This window comes from Drosophila miranda, chromosome XR (assembly GCF_003369915.1).
Source record: "Drosophila miranda strain MSH22 chromosome XR, D.miranda_PacBio2.1, whole genome shotgun sequence".
Taxonomy (NCBI): domain Eukaryota; kingdom Metazoa; phylum Arthropoda; class Insecta; order Diptera; family Drosophilidae; genus Drosophila; species Drosophila miranda.
Genome location: NC_046674.1, coordinates 714,414 through 726,980, shown reverse-complemented (window position 1 = coordinate 726,980; position 12,567 = coordinate 714,414). Strand labels below are relative to the sequence as shown.

The 12,567-nt window shown below is 48.2% G+C and overlaps 3 protein-coding genes across 5 annotated transcripts; 2 read left to right on the top strand and 1 right to left on the bottom strand.

The window, feature by feature from the left end:
• Window positions 1–6,461: 6,461 nt before the first annotated feature.
• On the bottom strand, window positions 6,462–9,814 carry LOC108152025 (DNA repair protein REV1). 3 transcript variants are annotated; one of them, XM_017281006.2, is made up of 6 exons: window positions 9,691–9,812; window positions 8,285–9,636; window positions 7,940–8,222; window positions 7,454–7,877; window positions 6,757–7,387; window positions 6,462–6,696 (listed from the first exon to the last, which is right to left on the bottom strand). In XM_017281006.2, the coding sequence occupies exons 1-6, from the start codon at window positions 9,724–9,726 to the stop codon at window positions 6,546–6,548; spliced, it is 2,877 nt and encodes a 958-aa protein (XP_017136495.1). In that variant the 5' UTR covers window positions 9,727–9,812; the 3' UTR covers window positions 6,462–6,545. The 3 variants fall into 3 exon arrangements, with proteins under 3 accessions (XP_017136495.1, XP_033242263.1, XP_033242262.1); XM_033386372.1 differs by lacking the exon at window positions 9,691–9,812 and having other exon boundaries at window positions 8,281–8,424; XM_033386371.1 differs by lacking the exons at window positions 6,462–6,696; window positions 6,757–7,387; window positions 7,454–7,877 and having other exon boundaries at window positions 7,956–8,222; window positions 8,281–9,636; window positions 9,691–9,814.
• Window positions 9,815–9,853: 39 nt separating this feature from the next.
• LOC108152027 (mediator of RNA polymerase II transcription subunit 30) lies at window positions 9,854–10,941 on the top strand. Its single transcript, XM_017281009.1, has one exon. The coding sequence runs from the start codon at window positions 9,909–9,911 to the stop codon at window positions 10,872–10,874; it is 966 nt and encodes a 321-aa protein (XP_017136498.1). The 5' UTR covers window positions 9,854–9,908; the 3' UTR covers window positions 10,875–10,941.
• A 56-nt stretch (window positions 10,942–10,997) lies between these two features.
• On the top strand, window positions 10,998–12,459 carry LOC108152028 (tax1-binding protein 3 homolog). The gene is made up of 3 exons (XM_017281010.2): window positions 10,998–11,159; window positions 11,334–11,462; window positions 11,524–12,459. Exons 1-3 carry the CDS (start codon window positions 11,106–11,108, stop codon window positions 11,710–11,712), a joined length of 372 nt encoding a protein of 123 aa, XP_017136499.1. The 5' UTR covers window positions 10,998–11,105; the 3' UTR covers window positions 11,713–12,459.
• The last annotated feature ends 108 nt before the right edge of the window (window positions 12,460–12,567 follow it).

Here is a 12,567-nt window from a genome sequence, read left to right as displayed (position 1 = left end):
ATCAGATAGGGAGCCGACGTGGGGAGACCAGACTCAGACTCAGACGCAGACCGAGACCCAGACCCAGACCCCTACCCCTACCCCTACCCCTACCCCTACCCCTACCCCTACCCCTACCCCTACCCCTACCCCTACCCCTACCCCTACCCCTACCCCTACCCCAGAGAATAAATAATTAAAAATGCGTGAAAATGCTCCGAATGTTATCATTATCGGGACTGCAAAGGGAGCACAAATAAATCAAAGTCCCGACCGACCACTTGGCAGCTCAATTGAAAAGAGCACAAAAAGTTCGAGTATGTATGAATAAATAAAGGAAATCCATTGGCGGGCAACGGCAAATTTTAGCCAAGATTTATGTGGCCATAAAGGCGATTAGAGAGCCAAGCGAAACGTCAAAAGACAAAATGTGCTGCGGAAAAAAAGAGAAATAGTGAGAAACAGAGACGGAGAGACACAGAGACACAGAGACCAGGCATCCCATGTCCAAGTCCAGTTTGCACTTTACACGATTTTGTAATTTATTTCTGACGCTCCGATTGGCGGCGGCATTCTAATGGCAAGTGCCGGGCGACGCCGCCAACTCTGGCATAATTCACGGGGGAAGTTGCCGCCGATGTGGCATGTGGTTGTTTCTGTTGCTGCTGTTGCCTCTGCTGCTGCTGCTGCTGCTGCTGCGACTGCGGCTGCTGTTGCCGGGTCTGTTGCCACTGGCGGTGTTCACACTTCCAATTGCCAATTTGCATATTTTTGGCATACGTAATGCCAGGTAACAACAGCAACAACGCTGGCATAAATCAGAGCCGCGTTTAGGACTTATCGCCCGCCAGCATCTCCGACTGGCAATTCATCTCGCACTCAATTTCCATTCGTTTTGTATTTGCTTACGCGGCGCATAATTAATTCCATTTGGCGCATACGCCAGGTTGTACAAGCGATGGAGATGGCTGCGTGACACGAGGTAACATATGAATGTAGATTGACCTTTTAAGAACAGCTGGTAGTGCGAGCAGGAGAAATATATTCTCCCGCTGAACGCTGATCAGAAATGGGAAAACTGATGAGGCCTACTGTGTTTGGAGAACAGTGATTAGTACACTTCGCGATTCAAAGGCCAGGCTCCCTCCACGCTCCCATCGCTGCTGAACAGATCATTCTCGTCAGCGTCACCCTGGATGTCCTCGTAGTGAATCTTGACCTTAAAGAAGCTGTACATCCCCATAACGAACGAACTGATGCATCCGGAATAGATATAACGATATGAATCGATGATTCATGATGTACATATGTATATCTTGAATGATTTAAAGCATATCAATACGTGTGCGGCCTCACGCTGCCATCTCTGGTTTGACACTCAATCGTACATCGACTTATCTCTTGAAGCGATTTGCGGAACGCCCCATTTGAAATTGGTCTCGCCTCATGTGGGTGTCTGCGAACGGTAATCGAGCCAGGCAGGGCCTGGGAAGCCACAGACTCAACCACAGCCTCAGAGCTCAGAGCCGGCTCTATCTGCGACCCTGCCTCAAAGCCATACCATACGCAGTTCGACGAGTGTCGACCATTGATGCTGTTGATGTGTTTTGACTGGTGCGCTGATTTACGGCCAGCGCCTGCCGAGCGGCAATTTGTTTGCCCGCCAGACGGAGACGGAGACGCAGACGCAGGCGCAAACTCTGATGCAGCCGCAAACGCACAGAAAAGTGGCTTAGACGTGGCCAAGGCCAGGCCAGACCAGGTCGGACGGGGCCGGATAGCATAGGATCGGATAGGCCTGGCAAGGAGGCAAATTAACGCGCCAGTCGCCACATAACTTGCCGTACGCATAAAACATGTTAAGTAATCAATTGCTGGCCCAGCACGGAGGGAGGATCAACGACAGCAGCAGCAGCAGCAGCAGGAGCAGGAGCAACATACTCGTAGAACTGGGCAGTGGCCAAGTGTTCATGGCCAATGCCATTGCCAATGGCTGGAGGGGCAAACAATTGCCGCATTTTTAAGGGCCTCAAACACGTGCAACTTGTTGTCGTTGTCGCCGCTGCTGTTGCCGATGCTGCCCGTTCCCGTTCTCGTTCTCCCTCGCCTTTGCGCTGAGGCTGTGGCAACTTCAAAGTATCCTGCGGCATAATGCGCTTAATAAACCATGAATCACTGTCCAAGAGGAGGCTGTCAGAGAGGCCACAACCACGGCTGCCTCAGCTGCGTCTGCGTCTGCCACAACAACAGCAACGGCAACGGCAACAGCAACAGCAGAAACGACTGCTACAGACGGGGCAACATTGATTTTGTCACGACGCAAACACTTTAAAGGCAATTGCTGAAGTGCGCTGCGTCCACGTCCAGTAAATGATGTGCGCATGTGATAAAGGGCCCCGGCCGGCAAACGATCCCCAGCCAAGATCACCTCTGTCCAGAGGAGACGACGAGAAGAGACCCAAGTCAAGAGGGAACAGTCCCTTGTTTTGGCCGCTGTTGTCGCTGCTTGAGTGGCATAAAAAACGACTTGCACTTGGATGCTTGAGCATGCTCTCCTCTCCTCTTCACTCTTCCTTCCACTGCCACTTCCACTTCCACTCCCACTCCATCCTCCATTCTGTAGCGCTGTCTCTCTGGGCCTCCATGGGGCTATCAACATTCTCAGGTGCGCCTGCGCGGCCTTTGTTTCGGCCGTGGCCATTGGGCATTGGCAAGTTTTGTCAGCTCCTTACTCAGCCAGCCAAAAATCGTCTCTACACCTGCACGGAAAGAAAGCCAGCAGACACACGAGGACACTCTTTGAGACTCCACGAATCCCTTTGAATTCGAGAAAAGAATAGAAAATACCAAGTATTTATTTTTATTGGATTAGTTGGTATTGAAATTTCTCTCAGTGCTTTTATTGGCCAACCCTAAGCCCACCATTGAACTAGTTAAGTTGTTAGCTGGGCCTCAGGGAACGGGCCTGGGTTTGGGACTGGGCCTGGGCCTGGGTTTGGGTTTGGGCTTGAGATCGGGAACCGGAGTGTATCGCACAGCCAGCGGATTTTCAGTTGCAGTTGCAGTTTCTGTTCCAGGCAGGCATCATTAATCAGCCCGGGTTCATCAGCGGCAACATGGTTCATTAGCTTTGGTTAGTTGCGCCTCATGTTGCAGTTGAAGCTGCTGTTGCCTCTGCTGCCGTGCCCGTATGGCGGCCTCCTGTCGACGATTCTAATCATAAGGCACAGCACCAGGACCGGGATTGGGAATGGGAATGGGTCTGGGTCGGGGTCTCTGCCGCTGCCTCAACACCGCCGCCGCCGCTAGCCAAGTTAATTGGCTAGTAGTTTTGCATAGACACAGTCTCAACCTCTGTCTCTGCCTCTGCCCCAGCCTCTGCTTTGGCTTAAACCACAGCATCAGCTGCGGCTTTGGCGGCAAAATCTGAATCAGCGAGCAGCGTCGCGTCTGCTGCTGTCGTCGTTGTCTTATTTGGTAGCAACAAAGGCAGCAGCAGCAACAACTGCAACAACTGCAGGCATTATCAGCATCAGACCAGAGTCTCAGATCCCGCTGTTTGGGCTGTGTGCCTTATGCATACTCGGATTTGCATGTGGCAAGCGTTTTTGTCTCTCTCCTTTTCGGCGCAGGGCCGGAGCCAGACCCAGAGCCAAAGCCAGAGCCAGGCCTAGAGTCAGAGCCAACCAGAGCTGTGGCAGTGATCTTGTCGGAGCGAGTCACGTCCGATAATGTTGACAGTTTCCAGCAGCTTTGGCAGCTACTGTTGAATGCTACTACTCTTCACTCCTCTCCACATGCAAGTGGAGTCGAGGCGGCTGTAAGCGTGGGAAACGGCTAGGCCAGGCCGCATGCCGCATGCCGCATGCCGAATGCCGCATGCTGGCAACATGCGGCTTCCAGATACGTTTACACTCACCCATCAAAGGGAGACAAGACAGCTGCCACAGCCATCTCATCTTCAAACAAAGTATGTTAGATGGTTAAGTTGGCTCCTGAGAAGGGAGCCCCTTCGATCATACATAAGTTCTGTAGTGGAAGAAAAGCCGAAGCCGAAGCTGAAGCTTCCCCTGCCCCCCTCCGGTACTCGTTGACAAATCATGTTGGCAGCCAACAAGTCTATCAAAACCTGACAACATTTGCATCTGGCTGGAAAGCAATCCCGGTCCCCCATACAAACCCCGGGACAGACAACGGGAGCCCCATACCCATACCCATACCCCTACCCCACCTGAACATCTGCACTCAGCGGCTACTGTGTTCCGCGACGACAGGATGCATAAAATTTATGAAACAACGACGCCTTTGCGCACATAATTAAATCAGACAAAGCGCGGCCCATGTAAATCCAGTCCAGATCCATCCAGGGGAACAGGCCCGACCCGGTTCGGGCCCATCCCACAAAGACACTGGGCACATCACCGGATGCTGGCTGGGCGAAAAAGAAATGCAGCTTGACTATTTTTAATTACCGGGCAACATCTGCGGCTCCAGCTGCCTCCCAAAGAGGGGTTGCTTGGTTACCGGGCTGCCTTCCACTGTACGAGTAATTGTTATAGTCATGGGGCTGCAGTTGGGGCCTGGCCTGGCCTGGGATTGCGACCGGGTAGGCATGCGAATCAATTACATATTACAGCAGCGCCGTCGTCGTCGACGTCACCGCGATTAACTGCAGTGACTTTATAGAACTGTTCGCCACTAACACTAACCTGTTCGAACGTTGCCGCCGCCGCCGCCGCTTTCATTAAAGTGCAAATTATGACTTGCCAGTTCCGCCAGGTGTTGTGCCCGCCTGGCCTATTTGTCTTGAGTGGCTCTGCACGGACGCGATGCACGGGATGCGATGCTGCTGGATGGCCCCGCGGATAGAGGAGAGAGCAAACGGTGCTGGTGCTTTAGCTGGAGCTAGAGCTAGAGCGTTTAAGCCCCGCTGCCAAGTCGAGGCTATGCCCTTTCATGTATGAAGTTATCATCAGGAGTGGCATCCACAGCAGCTCCGTTCCATATTATTTACCGCTCTTGCAGCGCACTAATTGCCACCTGTGCGGATTTCGAGTTCTGTTGAGTAAATGGTTGGCTTTTCATTTGGGGGAAGGCCAAAACACGGTGGGAAATCTTCATCGCCCGCCTTCGAGGGCGTATCCAGGACTTCTCGAATTTGTTTCCATAAATTCCATAAATCGTTTCTCTTAAGCCGCGATGCCATCGTTTCCATAACAAATCAATACTAGAGCATTATATACCTCTCACTATCACTCAGCATGCACAATCATTCATTTTTTTCTGCATAGTGGATACCACATTCATAACATGTGACATAACATAACATGTATCTTATGTTCAATGCCGTGCAAGTTGCAGTAATCACTTCGTGCTGAAAGTATCAGTTGGATTAAAAGCAGATACAAAATATGGTTTGATTATTTGGTTCTTCAAATCGTTGCTTTAACTAACATATAAAAGGGGACATTGTCTCTCTTCTGATAATACTAGTACATTGGCACGATGTAAGAGTTAGTTTTTTTTTTTTTTTCAATAATGCTTTTCAATAATTCGAAACCCTTTTTGGCTACCTAAGTGGATTCTATAGGTCTTAGCTATATGTCTCTGAAACGTTCTGCATATGCTCCGAGCACTTATCCACATGTTTGGATTGAATAATTGAGAGAGATCGCGGTCTGTTTTGGCTGTCCTACCAAAACATTTGCCGCGCCTCACATCGTTCCCGCTCGTTTCGCATAATTTATCTGTTTCCATTTTACCTATTTATTCCGCTTCAACTGTCTCGCTCTCTTTCTCTTTCACTTCTCACTCTAACACCAGCTTGCTATCTCGCTCCCCTCCGCCAGGAGGCACACACGGCACGAGAAAGTGTGTGTGTGCGAGAGAGTGAGCGTATGGCTGTGAGATGGGTATACACTAGAATTTCATTTGCTCCTTCTGGCTATAATAATTATCCGATCTGATCCAGATTCGGCAATCTGCTAGATACTGTGATTTTCTATGATTCTGCGTTTTCGGTTTTTTACTATCTTTAAAATTGTGGATGGCACAAATTTTCGTCCTTTGTAGGGGCGGGCCGAATTTTGAAAAAATCATTTTTATTTAATTTACGTTGCATATTTAAAAATATTTCTTTTTAAACCCGATACTCAAAGAATAGAGGGCTATATTAGATTTTTGGTGACAGTGGATGGGTATTAAACACAGAATGTAGCATCTCCGACTCCATAAAGTCTATACATTCTTAATAAGCATCAATAGCCGCGTCGATATAGCCATGTCTTTCTGTCCGTCCGTCCGCTTGGTTTGACGCTTTAAATCCGCTATTTCTCATCCGATCTACTCGTGCCACGCCTCTTCGTATTGTAAAGTCGATGGCCACTTGTGGGAAAGTTACGCCCTCCCCATATATTGTAGTTTTCTTTCAAACAAACTTGTCATGTTCGAGATCTGTAAAACCTCCTCTTAGAAAGCCAATCTCTCAAAGATGTTCAAACGGAAGACTTTCATTAAATGTAATATCCTTTTAGCTCTACGGCCCTTCATGCATCAGTTTAAAAATTTCACATTTTATGACAAATGACGCAGTTAATCGTATCTGGAAGCTTCAACATATAGCTCTCAATCGCTATTAGCTGATGCTGGACACTTTCCTCGATGACTTTGTAGGCCATGTGCCATTCGCAGATGTTGTCGCGCTTCTTTTTGATGAGCCTGAATATAATAGATAGATTATAGGTACGGAAAAAGCCGAATGAGGGAGTAAGGGCCTACCTGCACAGGTGCTTCATTATGTCATAAATCCGACCCATCTGTTTGCTTTGGGCCAATTCGGACAGCTTGTTATTTATCATAAGGATGTCAGTTGGGTTGGGATACTGTTCATTGCTGACCCAATCGGCCAGCATGGATTTGTAGTTACTGCCTAGCAGATGGTTTTGAAGACCATTGAGCATCAGTGCCGCGGTTGTGGGCTTCACTGCGCGCATTAGTTCTAGGGGCCCATCTGTGTCTTTGGGTACTGGGAATGTCGAGCAATTGTTTTCTATCCGCGGCAGCGACGACGGCGGACACGGCATGGACGAGCGACGACCTCCTATTGGATTTTTACGCGTTCTGTCAGAATGCACCGAGCTCCTGGCTATGAGATGTTCGTCCATGTTTTCGAGCACCTCACGGCGAATATTCTCCGGCAGCTGGGCGAAAACCTCCATATCAATCGTTGTATTACCTAATCGATCGGAGACATTGACCGGTGGCTCAAGTGATTTATTAGCAGAATTCTTCCATCCTACTGTATCCCATACAGATGGCAAGTCTTGTGGTTTTTTAAACTCCAAATCATTCTCCTTCTCTTTGAATACAGTAGGCTCCGGCTGCTCATGTACTTCCACGGTGGGTTCACCTACGTATGGATAGAATATTATAATGCCTGCACTCCCAAGATGTACCATATACAAATTTGCATTACCCTTTCGCTTCTCTGACATTTTCTCAAACATCTGCAATAGAACATTATCCTTTTTCACTTCGGTGGCTTCTGAAAGCTTACTCAGATGTATGCCTATTCCACGTAGCTCATGCGGAGGCAGGCCAGACTCTTTCATCAGCCTGAGGACATGTGATGTGATCACATTAACGTCTTCAGTGGCATGGGTTAGTATAAATGATTTGTTGATGGTGTCACAAACACCATGGCCCATAAACTTGGACGCCTCGATGGGAGCCTCGGCGGCTCGCACCATGACCTTCAAGCCGATCGATTTGGCTTTTCGTTTGATATCAGTTAGACGCGTGGTCACTTCGGCGCTGAGTTGGCGCAAAAATGTCTCGCACTCGCTGGTATTAGTGAACCGAATACCATAGTTGACCTCAGCGGACACTGTCTTGCGTTTCTATTTAAGAAAGAATAATGCATCAGTATAAAGTCTGACTCAGTATTCGATTAAAAACCAACCTGTTCATAGACCAAAGGGCGTGTATCAATGCCACGACAGTTCTCGTACAATGTCAGAGCCAATTTTTTACCCAGCACCGATTCCAGCGTCTGTAACGATGTCCTCTGCACATCAGCACAGTTCCGCAGACCTGCCTGCTCGAGTTTGTGGCGGAGGCTGGAGCCCACGCCCGGCAGTGTTTCCAGAGCTGTTGGGGCCATGTAGCCCAACACATCGGTGCCTGGACCCAGTAAGTACTGTCCGTCCGGCTTGGCCCTCTTGGTTGCCATGCGAGCAAGCAATCTGAAATAGACTGACTCATTAAAATTAAATACTTAAGTCATATGAATTCACTTCTTACTGACTTGTTAGTGCCCACTCCCGCAGAGCAGGGACATCCCGTTTTGATGCGAACCTCATCTCTGAGATGAGCTACAAAGGACATCACATCCACTTGGAGATCCTCAACCAGATCAGTAAGGTCCACGAACATCTCGTCACAGCTCACGGCCTCGATGTTCAAGGTGTATTGGGCCACCGTATCGTACAAGGCAAAGGCCACCTCCTTGTATCCCTCAAAGTCATAGGGGATTGTCTTTAGTTCGGGGCAGAGCTTCAGGGCCTGGCCCACGAACATGCCATTGCGGATGCCTTTGGCACGAGCCTCGTAGCTGCAGGATGCGATCTCAGAGAGCGACATTTTCTTGTCGAAGCCAGAACGAACTTTGTCCGCACGGATATTGTCGTGCAGTTGATGCTCGAAGCGCTCGGCGAAGAGCTTCAGCTCAGCCTGGCGATCGGCTTGTGGATGAACTGGTACGTCGGTGGCTGCATTGCCTCCCTTTGAGTGTGTTACAGCAATTGGCAGGCCGCGCCACTCCGGATGAGATCTCAAACCGACGGACACAAAGAAACAATCCATGTCAATGTGCATGATATAGAGTACTGAGGCCGCGGACACATTCATGATCTGGTCGCAACTGAGGACGGATCTTAGTTCGTCCCGTTTGGGAAATGGCTTGCCGCCATTGGCCTGACGCAGTTCGCAGACATACTGCTTGAATCCCGCTCCGAGTGTGGCAATGTGATGCAGACGCGAGTTCTTGTAAAACTCGCTGAGAAAAGCTGGATCGACGGCAGTGCGGGCGCTGTTGTTGGATATCACAGACAGTTCTACAGCAGCTTTAGCTGCTGTCTCATTCTTGGGAGAGGTGGCAACAGCCTGCCGTAGGTTGTTCAGAATGTTGCTCAGGTCAGCCTCGACGGGCTCTACTAATGGCGGCTCGGCTGCAGTCTCAGACTTGGGCACTGCCATACTTTCATTGGTTCTACTCGTGTTTTTGCCTTTCCCGAAGTGAAGTCTCGGCTGAGTGGTTTTCTGATTAGTGTACAGCAGATATGGCTTGTAATCCAACACCCGCTTATTTTCCAAACAATCCACGATATATTGGGCGCTTATTATTTTGCTTGTGTTCATATTGCGCACCTTGACGTCAGGCAGATTGGACGCTATGATAAACTTCGTATGCGGCCTTTCGTAGTGGTGGTATATTCCGCCATGGACCATCATAATTTGCTTCAGCTCGTTGGCTGATGGATTCGTCAATCCATTCACGAAAATTGAAATGCCTTGAAATAAATTTGACTTGCGAAATGGATCGCTGGCGGCCGCAAATTGTTCTTCGAGTTTTGACTTCTTGGCCTCGAAGTACCCGCCCTGAAAATCGTTGCCACATAGTTAATAAGCCTTAATTTGGTTTACAGGACTCACCCACTCGCCAAATCCATTGTCCTCTTCGTCAGCCATAGCAAAACTTTCAGAAATCTTGAAAGCCGGCTCATAAATATTTGTTCACCTGATTTTAAGTAACATGACCGATTTACAGCACTGTTGCAAATTGGTCTGGCAACTCCGCCGATGTCGCAGTGCTGTGAAAGGCCAGATTGTTGCCATTTGCAAATTGTTTATAGTTGATACTGCGGAAAGTAATGTGGAAATACGGACAAAATCAGGGCAACCAGGGACCTGCAGGCGGCGGTGGAGGAGCACCAAACATGATGCCCATGGGCGGATTCATGCAAGGCGGAGGTGGCATGCAACACGGCAACATGCCTCAAATGCATATGACGCCGCAGCAGCAACAACAACAGCAGCAAATGAACATGATGGGAGGACCGGGCGGTATGCAAATGAACCCCAACGCCGTTGGTCCGACCGGGCTTATGCCAGGCATGTCTCCGCAGCACCAAATGCAGCAGCAGCAGCAGATGATGCAAGGCGTCCCCATGTCCATGCCTCCGCAACAGGCCATGCAACAGCAAATGATGGGCCCACAGCAAGGTTTAGGTATGGGCGGCAGCTCGGGTCCTCAACAACAGCAACAGCAGCAGGTACAACAACAACAGCAGCAATCAAATCTTCAGCAACAACAACAACAACACAATGTTGGAACAGGTGGAGCCCCCGGCGCTGGAGGTGTCGGCAACAATATGCTGGCCATTTCGCAGCCAAATCCACACAAAGAGATCAACATAGTGCAGCTATCACGGCTGGGCCAGGAGACAGTGCAGGACATTGCATCGCGCTTCCAGGAGGTGTTCTCAGCCCTAAAGAACATACAGCCCACCTCGCATCGAGACAATAACACGGAGAAGAAGGTGCAGGAATACTTCCGCACGATCCGTTTGCTCTTCAAGCGGGTGCGCATCATCTACGACAAGTGCAACGATGCCGTCATGGACTACATGAATGCCGAGAGTCTCATTCCATACAAGGACGAGCCGGAGCCAAGGATTGAGACTTCCCAGTGCGACGAATACCGCAAGGTACTGCAGGAGAATCACGAGTACATCGAGACTGTGAAACTGAAAAACCGACAGCTGCGCGAGATAATTGACAGAACCCGCATCATAATCTGGGAGATTAACACAATGCTGGCGATGCGCCGATCCTAGATTTTAGATATCCTAATTGTTTAATTCCATGCATTCTATTCTGAATAAAACTCAAATTCAGATGAAACCCGCCACAGATGTTTTCTGTGCAATTCATGACGTTTTTCAACACTTCCTCTAGCAGCAGAGAAGAAGAAGATTTTGTTGTGGGCGAGAGCGACTATTTTGTGCTGAAAATAATTACCTGTTAGCATTTAATTGCAATCAAATCAAACCGAAACAACAGCAATCATGGCGAAAATGGCATTTCAGCATCAGGCAGGCACTGCTATGGAGTGTTTGAGCGTAAGTTGTCCGTAGAATGAGATTATCAAATCACTCTTCCCGTATATGCGTATGTGTTTGTTGTGTATGTGCAGAGTTTGCGGTCGTGTGTATTGGTGAAATTAGGTCGCTGGAGAAAAAGCCAAACTTTCATATTTGATGAAGAGATTGTAATGTTATGCACTTCCCGTCTAGATTCCCATAACGCTGCACAAGGAGAAGGACTATGATCAGGAGGGGCGCGAGATACTCAAGTGCGGATTCAAAATCGGTGGCGGCATCGATCAGGACTATAAGAAGAGCCCACAGGGCTATACGGACTACGTGAGCTAGAAAACCAGGAAATGTACCTGTTCGAAAATATTCCAATTGTCTGTATTCACAGGGCATATACGTCACAGAGGTGCATGAGGGAAGTCCTGCGGCACGGGCAGGACTGCGCATCCACGACAAAATACTCCAGTGCAATGGCTACGACTTCACAATGGTCACACATAAAAAGGCCGTCAGCTACATTCGGAAAAACCCAATCCTTAACATGCTGGTGGCCCGCAAGGGCGTCACCTCCACATAAATGAAAACATGGAGCCGGGCCTCTAATGTAAGCAGCAGTATTTAAGCGGCATATAAACTATCTACTTCACTGCCACTCTGTGCTAAGGATCTCTACGCTCTTTGGAAACTATCCGAATACTTAGATATACACTAAATATATACTATCACCCTATCCACGTATGTATGTACATATGTATGTATACATACCCTATGCATATCGCACAAACATACATACATACTATGTATAGCCAACCGTAATTGTAGCAAGTAGTAATGCTTCTTGGTAAATTCAATTTCTTTGCCTTGCCTTGGTTTATGTAGCCGCATGCCTGGGTTGTTATGTGATTTGTGCTGCTCATCAGTTGCTGATCGAATTGCCAATATATCCCAGTGTAAAGAACACATCGCCAAATACCGAATACAAACAAACAGAAGCGTGAACATAAACATACTCGTAGACATGCCACCATCAGATTTGATATAAACAATTTTGTACTTTTATAAATGTGCGTAGCAACAGGCGCTATCGCTACCACAGCACCATTCCAAAAACTGAAACGAAACTCAAGCGCGAAACAAAGCAAATAACTAATGCAAAGTTGTTGAAACATACATACATAAATACATAGTACATACTTGTGATAAATGCCCGTTAACTGTGCAGAGATGTGTGTATACAAAATATACATACCATAACTTAAGTTTTACAATTGAGTTTTTTAATGTTAAATTGCATTTGAATAAATGTTTGCAAGGAATTGTCTAACTGATCGTCGATTATTTATGTAAATCTTGATGCTAGGAATCTTTGACCACCGCACTACACTTTGTCCTTGGGTTTGACCTTAATTATATGTTGGTGCCCTGTCAATGG

What these genes read in the sequence shown, in the direction of transcription:
- LOC108152025 (XM_017281006.2), bottom strand. Translation starts at nt 9,726, where the DNA reads ATGGCTGACGAAGAGGACAATGGATTTGGCGAGTGG. An exon ending in ACAATGGATTTGGCGAGTGG is followed by an intron (nt 9,637 to 9,690) that starts GTGAGTCCTGTA and finishes AACGATTTTCAG; the next exon opens with GGCGGGTACTTCGAGGCCAA. An exon ending in GCCCTTTGGTCTATGAACAG is followed by an intron (nt 7,878 to 7,939) that starts GTTGGTTTTTAA and finishes TTTCTTAAATAG; the next exon opens with AAACGCAAGACAGTGTCCGC.
- LOC108152028 (XM_017281010.2), top strand. Translation starts at nt 11,106, where the DNA reads ATGGCGAAAATGGCATTTCAGCATCAGGCAGGCACTGCTATGGAGTGT. An exon ending in CTGCTATGGAGTGTTTGAGC is followed by an intron (nt 11,160 to 11,333) that starts GTAAGTTGTCCG and finishes CTTCCCGTCTAG; the next exon opens with ATTCCCATAACGCTGCACAA. An exon ending in CACAGGGCTATACGGACTAC is followed by an intron (nt 11,463 to 11,523) that starts GTGAGCTAGAAA and finishes CTGTATTCACAG; the next exon opens with GGCATATACGTCACAGAGGT.
- LOC108152027 (XM_017281009.1), top strand. Translation starts at nt 9,909, where the DNA reads ATGTGGAAATACGGACAAAATCAGGGCAACCAGGGACCTGCAGGCGGC.